The sequence below is a fragment of the Abramis brama genome, assembly GCF_963993115.1.
Source record: "Abramis brama genome assembly, chromosome: 17".
NCBI classification, from domain to species: domain Eukaryota; kingdom Metazoa; phylum Chordata; class Actinopteri; order Cypriniformes; family Leuciscidae; genus Abramis; species Abramis brama.
In genome coordinates this window covers 24369883-24385682 of record NC_139979.1, presented here as the reverse complement: position 1 = coordinate 24385682, position 15800 = coordinate 24369883, and the positions used below count along the sequence as shown (strand labels likewise).

General features: G+C 37.8%; 1 protein-coding gene across 1 annotated transcript; it reads left to right on the top strand.

The window, feature by feature from the left end:
* Positions 1-516: 516 nt before the first annotated feature.
* cep76 (centrosomal protein 76) lies at positions 517-14284 on the top strand. Its single transcript, XM_084088092.1, has 12 exons — positions 517-1000; positions 2766-2924; positions 3040-3121; positions 5624-5848; positions 7888-8073; positions 8361-8458; positions 9041-9169; positions 9285-9473; positions 9617-9783; positions 12070-12403; positions 13547-13764; positions 13919-14284. Exons 1-12 carry the CDS (start codon positions 938-940, stop codon positions 14055-14057), a joined length of 1989 nt encoding a protein of 662 aa, XP_083944218.1. The 5' UTR covers positions 517-937; the 3' UTR covers positions 14058-14284.
* Positions 14285-15800: the final 1516 nt, after the last annotated feature.

Below are 15800 nucleotides of genomic sequence, written 5' to 3'. Positions count from 1 at the left end.
AACATCATACAGATACACGTTTGTTCAAATGCAAATATTGAACATTATACAATAATGCATAGAAAAACAAAAAGAAAAGCAACTAGAAAATAGTACATATAAAAATCACAACTGTACAACTGGGTATAAAATATTAAATAAATATAGAGCTTTGGGAGAGTATAGCTTTTTTAGAGTATAGTATTGTGTCCAACCTCAGTCAACAAAATCATAAAACTGAGTTATTAGCAAACTTGAATTCATGAATGTGAGATTTTGTTAAAAATGTAAGCACTTTTCATCCTCTCCATCTTCAGTGAAGCCAAAAAGTAGCCTACACTCTTCCATAAAACTGAGAGGTCTTGAACACTGATAAATTTCAATATTTGACACCACAATATGGCTGAATAAGTACAGATTTGAAAAAATAAATGTAAGGTAGTTGCATTATAGTTATTACAAAAACTGCAGTTTGTTTTATAGTATAGTTTTAGTTTATGTTAAATATTCTTTCGAGAACTACAAGATCCAGGAAGCGACTTTTCATGACGTAATTTCCTAAGGATGAAGGGGCGTCAACGCTGTGCCTGAATTAAACAAAATAGGTTAGCATTTCCTATAATCTCAGAATTCGTTAAACACTAAAGCTCACGAACACCATCGTTCTTTAAAAGTAATGTAATTTGTTTTTAGTTTACAGCTTTTAGAGTATTTTAAAACATCAACTGCGAATATACACAGGCGCTGCGACGACAGATTCCCGCTTGCCTTTCCGCCAGGATTTAAAATGTCAGTTGCAGGACTCAGGAGGCGTTGACATCCACATCACATACAGCAATACAACAACATAAATATACTGAACATGTTGAATCCGCGCATTTAATGCAGACGTTGACGTTGAAATGCTTAGTTATAAAGTTGTAGTTTAAACCTCTGTCGCATTTTCACGCTCGAAAACATGTCCCTGCCACCAGAAAAAGCAACTGAATTAAAACAAATAATTCATGACCATTTAATCAAGGTAAGGTGATGATCAGATTGTTTTTACTTGCAAATCATGACGTAAATTATGTTACGTGGTGCCCGTATGTGACTGTGAGTAAATTATTTATGTCAAAAACCATTATATTCCTGTTTTACACAATGTTACATTAATATATTAAGTAATATTTGGGCGGTTGATATGACAACCTAGTGTATGCCTAGTGTAACCGCCCAAATATTACTTCATGATTAACTTACTTCATACACTTTAGTTAATTTAGACCAAAAGGAATGGCTGTTCTTTTAAAAATGTATTTGTCACGCCGCAAGAGCCTAAAATGTGATTACAAAGTTATGCACTTTCCCTTTACACACTAAGACTAACTTTTTGCCACATCTGCCAATGGCTGGTGACTTAAGAAAATGTATCTGCCATAAAAACATTTTTACCGGCCATGAAATAGTTTTTTGCAAAACAGGCAGTAATGACACCAAAATTTTAAATAACTGTGAAAATGAACAATTCTCTAATCAAATTTCGATACCACAACTAAAACTACCAGCCTAATATAAATTTAGTCAGTAATAAAACAAGAACAAATAATTAAATTACAAGCAAGAACACAAATAAATACAATATAACAAAGACTTTTCAGGTAGGTCTAACAGTAGTTTTCAGGTAGAGCCTACAGAAATTTAATAAACTAAGCAAATGTAAATTAACACTGCATAGTCTTCTCTTCACTGTATAAATTAAACGTCCATATTAATTAATCCAATTTTTTCTTTGTCCTTAGTTGTTTGATTAACATTAAAACACAGACAGCAGCAGGTAGGTATCAGGCTGCTGTCACTTTAAGAGTGAATGCACGGATCTAATATACTGATACTGCACCTTTCTCAACTGTTTACGTTCACTTAAGGTATAACCGACTGTGTTTACTGGGATACTCGCCATTTGTTTTGTTTTTTTACAGACTTTTGTGTAAATTTACGCTCAAGCGAAAGGGAGCTCAGTTTAGTACGCGGCTTTCTGGGTGTGCTTCGAATGTGTGCTCAGACTGCTCACACAAAACGTTCCACACAGAGTGCGAGTAACGAAATAAACTCCCTTTTGTGTCTTCTTGTCAAGGCTTAAACGTTCATGATGATGAAGCGCTGGCCTGTCAATTGTCCCTAGCAGCCTTCACGTTAATGCATTGTTAAAATTCATACAAATAATACCGGCCTACCTGCAGGTGTGCGATGGTAATTGTTAACTGATTATCTCACAATTCTGAAAGTTGTAAAGTCAGAATTGTGTGTTATATAGTCAGAATTGCGAGATATAAACTTGCAAAGCGCGAAAATAATAATTGTAATAGAAATAATAATTAAGAATTTTTCTGAGAAAAGAAGTCAGAATTGTGAGATATAAACTTGCAAGAAAAAATTATTGTAAAAAAAAAAAAAAAAAAAAAAAAAAAAAAAATATATATATATATATATATATATATATATATATATATATATATATATATATATATAAAAACAGAGAAAAAAAGTTGTAAACTCGCAATTGTGAGAAAAAAGGCAGAACTGTGAGATGAAAAGTCGCAATTATCTTTTAAATAGTTTTATTCAGTGGCAGAAACAAGCTTCCTTACCCTACCCCTAAACCTACCCATCACAGAAATATTTCACTATATAAGTGAGGACATTTGGCCCTCACAAGTATAGCTAAACCTGTACACACACATATACCTAAAACTTGATCTTGAAAAAAGTAGTTTAATGTTATTTGTCAACTAACCCATTTTCAGATGGATATCCATGGTAAGATTCGTGATGTTTTAGCGGAGACGGTGAGGGGTGACGGGCACCATGGACAGCGCTCGCTGTCTGAGGAAGACTTCATACATGCTCTTCAGCGGAGGGGAATCGTAGATGATGTGATGAAAGATCTCCACTTTACAAATGTGGTATGAGTATTCAGATTTTTTAACCTGTATTACATGCATTGAGATTACAAAAATTAATGCATCTCCCCACTGAAACACAAATTTTATAGCTATTTAAATGTCGGTTTCTCGCCAGGATGTTTCTCACACTGAAGCTGATACTGTGAACAAGTCTGCGACCCGTTTTGTGGACAAGAACATCACACAGCTGAAGACAAGTGAGTGCCTGCTTGTGAGGGTCATCGTTTACTCACCCTCATGTCGTTCCAAACCCGTAACTGTACGTTTACACCGCCGCCGGCGAGAGCGGCAAAATTCGCTCTCGCCGCCCTGCCACCGACGCCGTAGAAAGATTCGGGGACGCTCTGACGTAGATTAGATTAGAATGCGTGATTTTAAAAAAAAAACTTTATTTAAAGGGGCCGCAAAAACCGTAGCTGCAATTGGTCAAAATCATTATTATTTTGATCAAATGAATTGCATTCCCGCTGAAAAAACAAGCGTTTTTAGTTCAAAGAAGTTCTAGCGCGAAAATGTTGCCTATAAATAGTGTTGCGCGGCTTTTTCTAATCAAACTGACAACACTATGGATGACAAGTCGTACAATAACGGGAAACCCGCAACAGAAATTATGAATTTTTCCTCCATTTTGCTTAGGAACTAATGCGGTCGGAACCAAAGTTTACAGGATTGTGTTCTCTTGTATCCTCTCAGGCGGAGGACTTCTACATTCCGATTGGTTGCCGCTGGTTGCCGCCGAACCGCGTCATAGCTTATTACCATAAAGTTGACTTGATTTCAACTCTTCTCGCCGCTCTCGCCGTCCAAGACGCGCCGCGCCGCCCTCGCCGGAGGTCGCCGCCGGCTCTCATTGAAAATGAATGGCTTCCGGCCACTTTGACGCTCTCGCCGCCGGCGGTGTGAACGCACAGTAAGACTTTTGTTCATCTTTGAAACACAAATGTAGATCTGAGAGATTTCTGTCCCTTCATTGAAAGTCTTTTCCACTAAAACAAGCATGGTTGAGCTTCTGTTTAAAGGGGTCATATAATGCCATTTTTGTACAAGCTAATATGATTCTTTAGGGTCTAAATTAAAAGTTTGTAATATACTTTAATTAAAAATTCTCATTAGTATTGTAAGAAAACACTCATTTTACCTGGTCAAAAACAGCTCTGTTTTCAGCACGCCGTTTAAGTGCATGTGTCTTTAAATGATAATGAGCTTTGCTCACCCCGCCCCTCTGTTATGTGCATACACCGTTTGTAATAATAACACAATAACCATAACGCGTTGTTCATTATAAACGTGGGATTATGAATTATATTGAGAATGTCGTACATAGAAAACATGCCGTAATGTACCCTGAATGTAAAGCGTGCTAGCGATTTGCAAAGATTAATATAAAGATTAATATAAAGGTTAATAAAACGTTACACTCACTTCTTCTTCTGGAGGTGCAGCAGGAACACGAATAGTTGGTACCGATCCTTTTTTCAGGAGCAGCTTCTTAGCAAAACCAGCTTTATACTGACCTCGTTTGTAAAGCAGTCTGGTGTGTGAAATGATTCGCGCAAACATGAAAGCATTGACGTTGATCGTGGCGAATATTCCCTTCGAAAACAAAACTCAGCCACTGCGTCTTCAGCGGTTCGGATTTAGGAACATCAAAATGACTGCTGTGTTCCTTAATACACCCAAGAACAGAACACCACAATCGCTTAGACGCCATTCTGCTCATAGACAGTGCTCCAGCGTATCAACAATGATCGCGGCGGTCCGCGCGGACTATGATTGACAGCTCACTCACTAGCGAGGGTGGGTCTGTGTTGAAACGCTGCTGTCAATCAACAATCGTGGGAGGGGCGTCCGACCGTGTGACGTCACTAGGTCGAACGGCTTGATTTGAGAGAGGGGAAAACATATAAGGAGATGGATGGAAAAAAAACTCTGGATGGATTTTTATCATTTTATGATGGTTGTGTACAGGCACTGCCAACACACATTTCAGTACAATCAACTTGTAAAAGTGCATGTACCATTATATGACCCCTTTAACATATCTGATGTCCTTCTTTAGAATGATTCTTAAATCATTCTAAAGAATCATTCTATGCATGTGCGTTGGTCAATTTTTATAGCCTAAACTAAATCTATTCATCATATAAAGTGACTTGTCTCTTCAAAACACTTTATTAATTTTAATACACTTTATTTTTATTTTAATACACTTTATTAAATATTAATACAATTTATTAATAATCTTCATTTATGTTTTGAAAAAGAAACAAAAGTCTTGAGTAATAGACTTTAGTCAGGTTAGAAGCTATATTGAATTTAACTAATGAAAACAAGGGTGTGAGGGATAGACATATAGTTTTTAAAATGGCACGCAACTTTCAAAACTGTTTTATAGTTTTTGTCTACTGAAAGTTTTTTTTATTTGTCAGCTTAACTATTGGTGTGTTGTTAAACAACTTTACAATCCATTGAACGCCCTTGTACGCCTCCGTCACAACCTCATTTTCATTCCTGTCAAAAATGAAGTAAGCCTCTACTCTACCTGACTAAGATCTATTGATATCATCTTCATGGTTGGGAAAAGAACCATGTAAGCCTTCTTTCTACCATCTTTTGTGTCCCACTGAAGAAAGAAAGGGAGGTGTACATGATGAAATTGTCATTGTTGAGTGAACTAACCCTTTAAAAACTTTCACCAGCTAACATCAGCCCACTACGGAGATACCTCTACCTACAAGTTCTGGGTGGGAAGGCTTTCCTGGAACACTTGCAGGAGCCAGAGCCTTTACCTGGTCAGGTGTGCTCTACATTCACCCTTCATCTCTACTTCCGCAACCAGCGCTTCCGCTCCAAACCAGTCCCATGTGCTTGTGAACCAGACCTACAGGAGGGCTTTCTTCTGGAAGTCCACAGAGATGGCCCAGGTTTCTCATGCAACCCTACTTATATTAGCAGCCTATAACATACTCCTCCTAATTTCAAGAACATGTGTAAAGGCTAATGATAAAGATATGGTTTTTAGAATCATTCTAAATGTAAACGAATAGCAGAGTCCACACCACACCTATAACAAAATGGGACAGAGAAACAATGTCGCTGGAATCACTTTCACAGCGAATATTTATTTATTTATTTATTTTTCTTCATCTGATGAACGACATCTGATTCTACGTCGTACAGTGAGAGAGGTTCAAAGACATCCATTTTCACAGTCTTGTGACCAAAGATCACCTGTGATAATGTTCTGACAGTGTCAGAGATTTAGCATGATCATCTCAAAGTGTGTTTGCTGCTACGACCTTCATCTACTGACTAGCCAATACCGTACAGTGTGATTTGTAATGATCTTATAGGATTGCTGAAATCGCACAGTCTGTTGCAGGCATAAAGAGTTTGAGTATTTAATAGGGCTGGGGTAAACGATTATTTATTAAACGATTAGTCGGGCGATTATTTTATCGATTAGTCGACTAATCTAACGACTAATTTGAATTAATTATCCTGTCTGTTATTCGCATATCTCTCGAACCGTTACTCCGATGGATTTCAAACTCGACAGCTGTCTGGGCACGAGTAAGTGCAGTGCCAAGTTTGACGTTGTTTGGATGAGAAATGCAAAAGATATTGTTAAATATATCACTAAAAGAAGCACTTAGAAGGTTGTGGTTTAAAAAAAATAAACATTCTGACATAAACACACTGTCAGCTACAATGTTTACTTCTGAATAATATAGTATAAACGTGATAAATCCATTTTGATTAATTTGAGTAAAAAATGTGTTTTCTTTACCAAGAAAGTGGCAAGATGAAAACCACTATTTTCTGTTTCAAACTTTCACATAGCATCTTTAGGTTATAATAACATAAATAATTCAAATCCAGATTTTGATTTTCAAAGATTTATTATAAAAACAGATTATTTTTTCCCAAAAATGCAATAAATTCATGACACATTTTTTTTTTTAAATGCAATTAATCCATTGAATCAATATAAAAGTTATTTTTCATATTGAAACTGTTGAAAATACACAACAAAGTAAGTTGATCCACATGACAGCCTCTGAACTCGGTCAATACTAATCTTATACAGACACGTACTGGACTAAACATAGGCTACATTCAATCAGCCATCGCTAAGAAATACCTTCTGAAATTTTTTGACGGCGATCAGCTGTAAAATGGCTTGGTCCTGCTCGGTTTTCGTTGACTTTGAGTACAAGAATTTAACGTTTTTAAAAAGATCCACTGAGGTTCACGTGTCAGCATTCGACATAAGTTTGACGCTGTCGTGTGAGAACAAGCAACAGTCGGCATTTCTCTTCCTCCCGCGTGCCTCATCTTCTTAATCTCCTCACGTAAATGATTAGATTTCGATGGCTTACGTTTCTTCCCTACGGCAGAAATCACCACAGGTTCATCAATGCCGTCAAATGTATAAATTTTTTTGTTTGTTTGTTGATCAAAAAGTGCAAAGTAGATAAGGAAAACTAGGATGCCGGGTGTATTCAAAGCGCCACCGTTACTGTTTACAATGCGTGAAATGGTGCGCTGTGATTGGTTGAGCGGATTTATCACATTCTGCAGAGAAAGGAGACTGGCGTTTGTCGCGGTTTGGAAAGAAAGGGAGAAAACATGACAGAATAATACGGCGGGCGGTGTGTGTGTGGCGAGCTGTACCTCCGGGAATGGTACAAAAAAATAAATAAAAATAAAAAAAAGAAGCGTCGACGCAAAAAATATGACGTCGACGTAATTTTGACGTCGACGCGTCGACGTCATCGACGCACCGCTACAGCACTAGTATTTAAAGCCATAGGCAACAAAACTGCTGGCAGTTTTAATATTAAACAGAATGATATTGTGTGCGTTTGTGTGGACGCTGATATAGTTATTGTTAAAGTTATGTTTATAGTTATCATTCCTTGTGTGACAGGGCCTTAACTATGGTATTGTTGTGTTACAGGAGATGCTAGCAAGATGGCTGATGCTACCACCATGTTGTCCATCTGTGATCCAGTGCATATGGTGCTGATTAAAACAGACACGTCTGGGGACACGACACTCGTTTCTTCTTATTTTCTTGACTGGCGGACAGTTCTCAGTGCTCCCAATGGAAAAAACACTGTCTCAGTAGAACTACTAGGAGTGGGTAAGCAAAAGTCATATTATTAAATTATTTCCTTTCAAAAATACTGTTCACCCAAAATAACAATTCTGTTTTAAGATATTTTGAAGAATGTTTTGTCCATACATTGAAAGTCAGGGGAGTCCAACTTTGGACCAACTAACTTTCACTGTATGGACAAAAACAGTTCAAACACTCTTCAAAATATCTACGTTTGGACATTTTTCCTTTTTGGTTAAACTATCCATTTAAGTTGTTAATCCATGAAAATTGTTGATGGGTATGTATGTGTGCTTGTGTATTTTTTCCAGGCAGTGAATGTAAAGTACCTGCTGGTGTTCTGAATCTGAAGTTGGAACTGTATCCTCCCCTTACTGAGACCCTGAGCCCTGATGTCATCGCCACCCAGGTGAATCATTACTATATTAATGCTTCAGTTCATTTAAGTCTTGTTGATTAGCTCAAGCCTTAACCATGTAATAACCAGTCCCTATTTACATTATAGGAAAGAATTTAGAATCAAGTTCTTAATTAAGAATTAAGTGCATAAACAAAAGTTCATCTTTGTAGAAACAGCAGTTCTGTTGCTAAAAGGACAATGCAGATAATGATTCAAATGTTTCTGGTTTTAAATATTCTGGAATGTCTTGCCCCATAGACTTCCATTGTATGTGTATTATTGTAAACATGATTTATTGTGTACTTCTCTCTTCTTTTTCTTCCACTCCTGAGTCTATGGCAGGCCATAGAACTGTACATAGGACCTTTATGAAATTTATGAAAATAATATGTTAAATAAAAATAAATGAGGTGAACATTCCTTTTAAGGAGTTTTGGTTCTCTAAACATCATTGTCCAAAAAAGGTAATGGTAAATCATCAACAAAGCTTTCTCATTCTTGTAATTTCTCTGTTTTTACAAGGGTTGTCTCTGTAACACCTAAAACGAAAAAATGAAATGTTTTTAAAAAAAACTCATGGTCTTTTTCCAGCAATCTCTGGAGAGACGGAAAACAGCAGAGAAGGAGAGGCTGTTTTTGGTATATGCCAAACAGTGGTGGCAGGAGTTCTTGGAGATTCGACCTTCACACCAGTCCAAACTGGTGAAGATCTTTGCACAGGTGACCTTACTGAGCACCGTACTGATGAATGATGATATAAGTACCTATTGTTGATTTATGCTTGTGCATAACAGTATATGACTCAGATGCCTTATAATACTTGTGTGTTTTCCAGGATGAAAATGGTGTGAACCGGCCTGTGTGCTCATATGTTCGTGTACTGCGTGCCGGAAGGTTGCTTGAGAGTCCGCGGCAGGCGGCGCGTTTCGTTAGCCTGTTAGCTCAGGAGAGAGCGCCTATGGTTGGGGGAGGAGTCAGGCAGGAGCAGTGGTGCTCTATGATGGCCTTTCTGTGCAGGAACAAGGCAAGACATCCTGTTAAATGCTGATCTAACACTGAGCACTGAAACTGAATAATCAAACGCTAGAGTCAAATATTAGAATGTACTGTTTTTATGAACATCGACAAATTTGATTACATTTATTAACATGTTTTTTTTGTTGTCAGGGTGAATGTGAGGATCATGCCACGTTGCTGTGTAGTCTGCTGTTGGGATTTGGACTGGATGCTTATGTATGTGTGGGCACCAAAGCCAAGAACATTCCACACACCTGGGTCATGACCTGCGGTACAGACGGCTCCATCACCTTTTGGGAAAGTTTCACTGCACACAGGTAATAATTCATACATTTTAATTGTTCTTAGTTATCTTCTAAACTGCCTCAAACATGGCTCCAGACTAAAATAAAACGACTTAAAAGGTTGTTCTGCCTGTTCGAAAAAACGTCAATTATTGTGTTGATTATAGTCTCAAAATGTCACCCACCATGCTCCCAAACAAAGTTTCTATTACACTCAACATTCAATCCAAAAAGTAAAATCAACATTAAAATTGTACCTCACTAATGAAACAGTTTTTTGTTACAGTCCCCCTGTGGTGAAAATCAAGCTTTTAATTTATGTCTGTGTGTGTGGTGTTTTTAATATACAGTGAGGAAAATAAGTATTTGCACACCCTGCTATTTTGCAAGTTCTCCCACTTGGAAATCATGGAGGGGTCTGAAATTGTCATCGTAGGTGCATGTCCACTGTGAGAGACATAATCTAAAAAAAAAAATCCAGAAATCACAATGTATGATTTTTTTTAACTATTTATTTGTATGATACAGCTGCAAATAAGTATTTGAACACCTGTCTATCAGCTAGAATTCTGACCCTCAAAGACCTGTTAGTTTGCCTTTAAAATGTCCACCTCCACTCCATTTATTATCCTAAATTAGATGCACCTGTTTGAGGTTGTTAGCTGCATAATGACACCTGTCCACCCCATACAATCAGTAAGAATCCAACTACTAACATGGCCAAGACCAAAGAGCTGTCCAAAGACACTAGAGACAAAATTGTACACCTCCACAAGGCTGGAAAGGGCTACGGGGAAATTGCCAAGCAGCTTGGTGAAAAAAGGTCCACTGTTGGAGCAATCATTAGAAAATGGAAGAAGCTAAACATGACTGTCAGTCTCCCTCGGACTGGGGCTCCATGCAAGATCTCACCTCGTGGAGTCTCAATGATCCTAAGAAAGGTGAGAAATCAGCCCAGAACTACACGGGAGGAGCTGGTCAATGACCTGAAAAGAGCTGGGACCACCGTTTCCAAGGTTACTGTTGGTAATACACTAAGACGTCATGGTTTGAAATCATGCATGGCACGGAAGGTTCCCCTGCTTAAACCAGCACATGTCAAGGCCCGTCTTAAGTTTGCCAATGACCATTTGGATGATCCAGAGGAGTCATGGGAGAAAGTCATGTGGTCAGATGAGACCAAAATAGAACTTTCTGGTCATAATTCCACTAAACGTGTTTGGAGGATGAAGAAGAATGATGAGTACCATCCCAAGAACACCATCCCTACTGTGAAGCATGGGGGTGGTAGCATCATGCTTTGGGGGTGTTTTTCTGCACATGGGACAGGGCGACTGCACTGTATTAAGGAGATGATGACCGGGGCCATGTATTGCGAGATTTTGGGGAACAACCTCCTTCCCTCAGTTAGAGCATTGAAGATGGGTCGAGGCTGGGTCTTCCAACATGACAATGACCCGAAGCACACAGCCAGGATAACCAAGGAGTGGCTCTGTAAGAAGCATATCAAGGTTCTGGCGTGGCCTAGCCAGTCTCCAGACCTAAACCCAATAGAGAATCTTTGGAGGGAGCTCAAACTCCGTGTTTCTCAGCGACAGCCCAGAAACCTGACTGATCTAGAGAAGATCTGTGTGGAGGAGTGGGCCAAAATCCCTCCTGCAGTGAGTGCAAACCTGCTGAAAAACTACAGGAAACGTTTGACCTCTGTAATTGCAAACAAAGGCTACTGTACCAAATATTAACATTGATTTTCTCAGGTGTTCAAATACTTTTTTGCAGCTGTATCATACAAATAAATAGTTAAAAAATCATACTTTGTGATTTCTGGATTTTTTTTTTTTAGATTATGTCTCTCACAGTGGACATGCACCTACGATGACAATTTCAGACCCCTCCATGATTTCTAAGTGGGAGAACTTGCAAAATAGCAGGGTGTTCAAATACTTATTTTCCTCACTGTATTTCAAGACAAACCATGTGCAAATTCATAAGTCAACACCATTGCTGAGTATTTTCTCCTTAAAACTGCAATGAACCAAAGACAGTCTCAAAAACGCGGCTTGAAATCGCTGGTGTTTCTGACGTCCTACCTTGTAACCAATCACGTCAAGGTGTGGATCTCTGAGCTGGTGTGAGATAGTGGAGACGGGTCTAACTTGCATATTCATAGAACCACCTATATTAAATGAGGCAAGGGTGTTTCAAGGGATAAACTTATTGACTACAGGGGGACTTTAAATATTTGAGTGTTTTTTTTTTTTTTTTTTAGATATCATTATACACTCACTGGCCACTTTCCTGCTTTATTTTCTGTACTAGATACCTCCACCGTCCAATAGACCCAGATGCACCTCCCATGGTCCCCCAACCAAAACCCACCCACCCTTACCGGACACTTGGCTGCGTCTTCAACCACAAGACGTTCTTGGCGAACTGTCAGCCGTCAGATGCTGTGGAGCTGTGTGTGTTTGACTTCACAGACGGCTCCCGCTGGAAGGCCATGAGTGAGGAGGCCGTGAGATCTGTATGTGCTCCCGGCTCCACCTCCTCTCTTCCGCCGACTCCTCCTCTCTGCTCTCCTTCTATAGTTCCCAATGAGGCCAGCAACCAACTGGAGCTGGAGATGCGATACCTATTAGCAGAGCATAGGAAGGTAATAAAAACACACATGCTCAAGCAACCTTTGACACAAAAGCAATTTGTGTAATGTGCATTTCTGAATACAGTCAAAGCGAACTTTAACCCTAAAATGAAAATTCCTTCATTTTACTCTCATGTCAGTCCAAACTGACAAAAAACATCAGTAAAGAGTCTTCTGAAGCTGCTCTACTGTTCAGAAGTTTGGAGTCAGTAAGATGTTTTTGAAAGAAGTCTCTTATGTTCACCAAGTATGCAATTTGTTTGATCAAAAATAATATATTAAAAATATTTTTGAAATATTATTAAAATTGAAAAGAACTGTTTTCTATTTTAATAAATTTTAAAATGTAATTTATTCCGGTGTTGGCAAAGCTGTATTTTCAGCATCATTACTCCAGTCTTCAGTGTCACATGATCCTTCAGAAATCATTCTAATATGCTAATTTGTTGCTCAAAAAACATTTCTTATTATTATCAATTTTGAATACAGTTGTGATGCTTAATATTTATGTGTAATTTTTTTTCAGGATTCTTTGATTAATAGAAAGTGCAGCATTTATTTGAAATATATATTTTAAAGAAGTAAAATAGAAGTAAACGTCTTTATTTTCACCTTTGATCAATTGAATGCATCCTTGCTGGTTTTAAAAAAAAACAATAAAAAAAAAAAAAACGTACTGACCGATAATGTCAGTTTAATTAAATGGTGTCAATGCATCATTTTTCTAGTCCATACAAATTTTGTAGTTAATTTCAGCACAAATTGTTGTTGAGCTGCTGTTGTTTGTTCCTCCTAGAAAAAAAGTATTGTATGACTTTAGAAAACTTGGAATATTGTGCAGTTGTATGGACCACTTATATTGTGCTTTTTTTTGTCATTTTGAAACTTGACATACCAAAAAAAAAAAAACAAGGAAATGAGAGACCAGCGCATTCTTAATTTTATGTTCAGTGGAAGAAAGTGACTCTTGCGAGTCTTTTGGAGCAACACGAGTATTAGTGTAATTTTAAAAAAATCTCAGTTTACCACATATACCACATAGACTACTTTCTTGCAATTGAAAAACCAGCGGTAAACTATGGCTGACAGATAAACTTATACTTGGATACTTTTTAACATGCTTTTGGAATGACTAAGTGTAACGTCTGTCTGTAGGATCTCGGACTGGCAACGGTCTGGGATGATCACCTGTCATACCTGCTGTCAGCAGCGCTGTCGGCGTATGAACTCGAGCGCTGTACAGGTGTGTCGTGTGGAAACGAGGAGTTTCAGGATGCTGTGAGAAGGGCGGTGCCCGACGGACACACTTTTAAAGGCTTTCCTATTCATTTCTTGCACCGTAATGCACGCAGGGCATTCGCTACCTGCCTCAGGTACCTTCACAAACAAACTGATCTACCTTTAAAATGTTTTTTTTAACTGATACGTCTTGTTCGGTGCTGTTATTGCTGCAGAAATCACACACTGCTGCTTTAACAAAGACAAACAACTAACATCTACTAACTTGTTCTCTTCTGTATCACTCAGGTCACCGTTCTGTGAAGAGATTGTTTGCTGCAGGGGGGATCATGTGCGACTGGCGGTGAGGGTTCGTGTGTTTGCTTATCCAGAGTCAGCTTGTGCCGTATGGATCATGTTCGCTTGCAAGTACAGATCCGTCCTGTGACAGAAAGCAGCGCGATCTTTCACCTCAGGTTTACAGAATTCACAAGTCTTCTGACTGTATGCTAGGTTTAGAGTATTATTATGAGTTTTGGAATTGCATGTTATACTATCTATTCTGCTTATGTATGTTCAGTACAACAAGTGTGTGTGTGTGTGTGTCATATGGAAACTGTTTCAAAATGGTATTTATGGATATATTTTTCTAAATAAATTTTATGATACCCTTAATTGTATTTAGCTTGATTTCTTTGTTGTGCCATTTAAATCACTGCTACTTGCTACTTAAAGGTTGTCAGTTTTACTGGTGAAAATGTTTGAATAATTGAGTTTTTTTTTCTTCTTTTTTTCATGTTTTGGAAACAATTATCTTATGCTCACCAAGGCTGCATTTTTTACAATCAAAAATACTGTAAAAATACAAATATAGTCAAATATAATTACAATTTAAAAGAACTGTTAGAATGATTTCTGAAGGATCATGTGACACTGAAGAATGTCGTAATCAGACAGTTGATGGACCCCATTGACTTCCATAGTAGGAAAAAAAATACTATGGAAGTCAATGGGGTCCATCAACTGTTTGGTTACTGATATTCTTCAAAATATCTTATTTTGTGTTCAGCAGAAGAAAGAAATTCATACAGGTTTGAAATAACTTGAGGGTGAGTAAATGACGACAGAATTTTCATTGGGTGGGGGCTCTACACTACAGTTGACTTTACATTAGCAGTGTTTTATTTTGGCCATGAGATGGCAACATACTCTTAAAAAAAGAATTGCACAATTTTAGACGGGATCCTATGGGAAAGAAGAGCTGATATCCTAATCCGTCCTCATGCTGCAGCATATTTATTGAAACTAAAGCAGAAATGTATGATGAGCTTGCCTTCTCTTTTCTAAGAACTCTATGATGACCTTTGTGATTGTGTTCCTCTTTCCATTTAAGAGCCATTAGCGAATCTAACCAAGTATTCACAGAACCTGCACTAGACCACAAGTGCACATTATCAATTCATTATTTAGCTCTCCAAGGTCACATGATTGTCTCCTCCATAAGCTTCTAATTAACAGGTACCAGTTACCATGGCCACCCAATTCCACTTAGAGTTGACACAAATTGGTGTTGTACACAAACAAATATGCTTTAACTTAACAATAGTATTTTGCTTGAATCTTGAAATGTCGCTAGTATTATAATGAATTCATGCTGATTCAGTTAATTTTTGCAAAAAAATTAAATAGCACAACATGCTGGGTGGAAATAAAACACTTGGTTAGATATCAGAAAAAGCATTCTGAAGTAAATTAGCAGTTTGAAGTAACGAACTGCAAATGAGCATTGTAGAACAGACATTATGCATTTAGGCCTTTTCAATACTGAAGAAAAGTGTTAGATTTCTGATTCATTAGTTGCTATAGGTAAATAACTAGAAGAATAACATCATGCAGTGAACTCTAAAACTATACAAGTGTGTTTATGATTGTGATAATAGATTACAACAATGTTATAAATACCAGTTTGCGTCATTAAACAGCATTACGTGGAGATTTTTCAGTGACTCTTTCTGTAGGTTTCGAGTGAGTCATTGAATCATTCACTCAACCGATTCGCTCAAAACAATGATTCATTTAGGAAGTAAACGCCACAATTGTGGCTCGTGGTCACGACGCAGTGGAGGGTTCTGTTTTACAAAAATTACAAAAAAGTTTGGAACAAAAATAGACAATGTAATGTAAGTTGCTA

What these genes read in the sequence shown, in the direction of transcription:
- cep76 (XM_084088092.1), top strand. Translation starts at nt 938, where the DNA reads ATGTCCCTGCCACCAGAAAAAGCAACTGAATTAAAACAAATAATTCAT. An exon ending in AGTAGAACTACTAGGAGTGG is followed by an intron (nt 8,074 to 8,360) that starts GTAAGCAAAAGT and finishes TATTTTTTCCAG; the next exon opens with GCAGTGAATGTAAAGTACCT. An exon ending in GAAAGTTTCACTGCACACAG is followed by an intron (nt 9,784 to 12,069) that starts GTAATAATTCAT and finishes TTTCTGTACTAG; the next exon opens with ATACCTCCACCGTCCAATAG.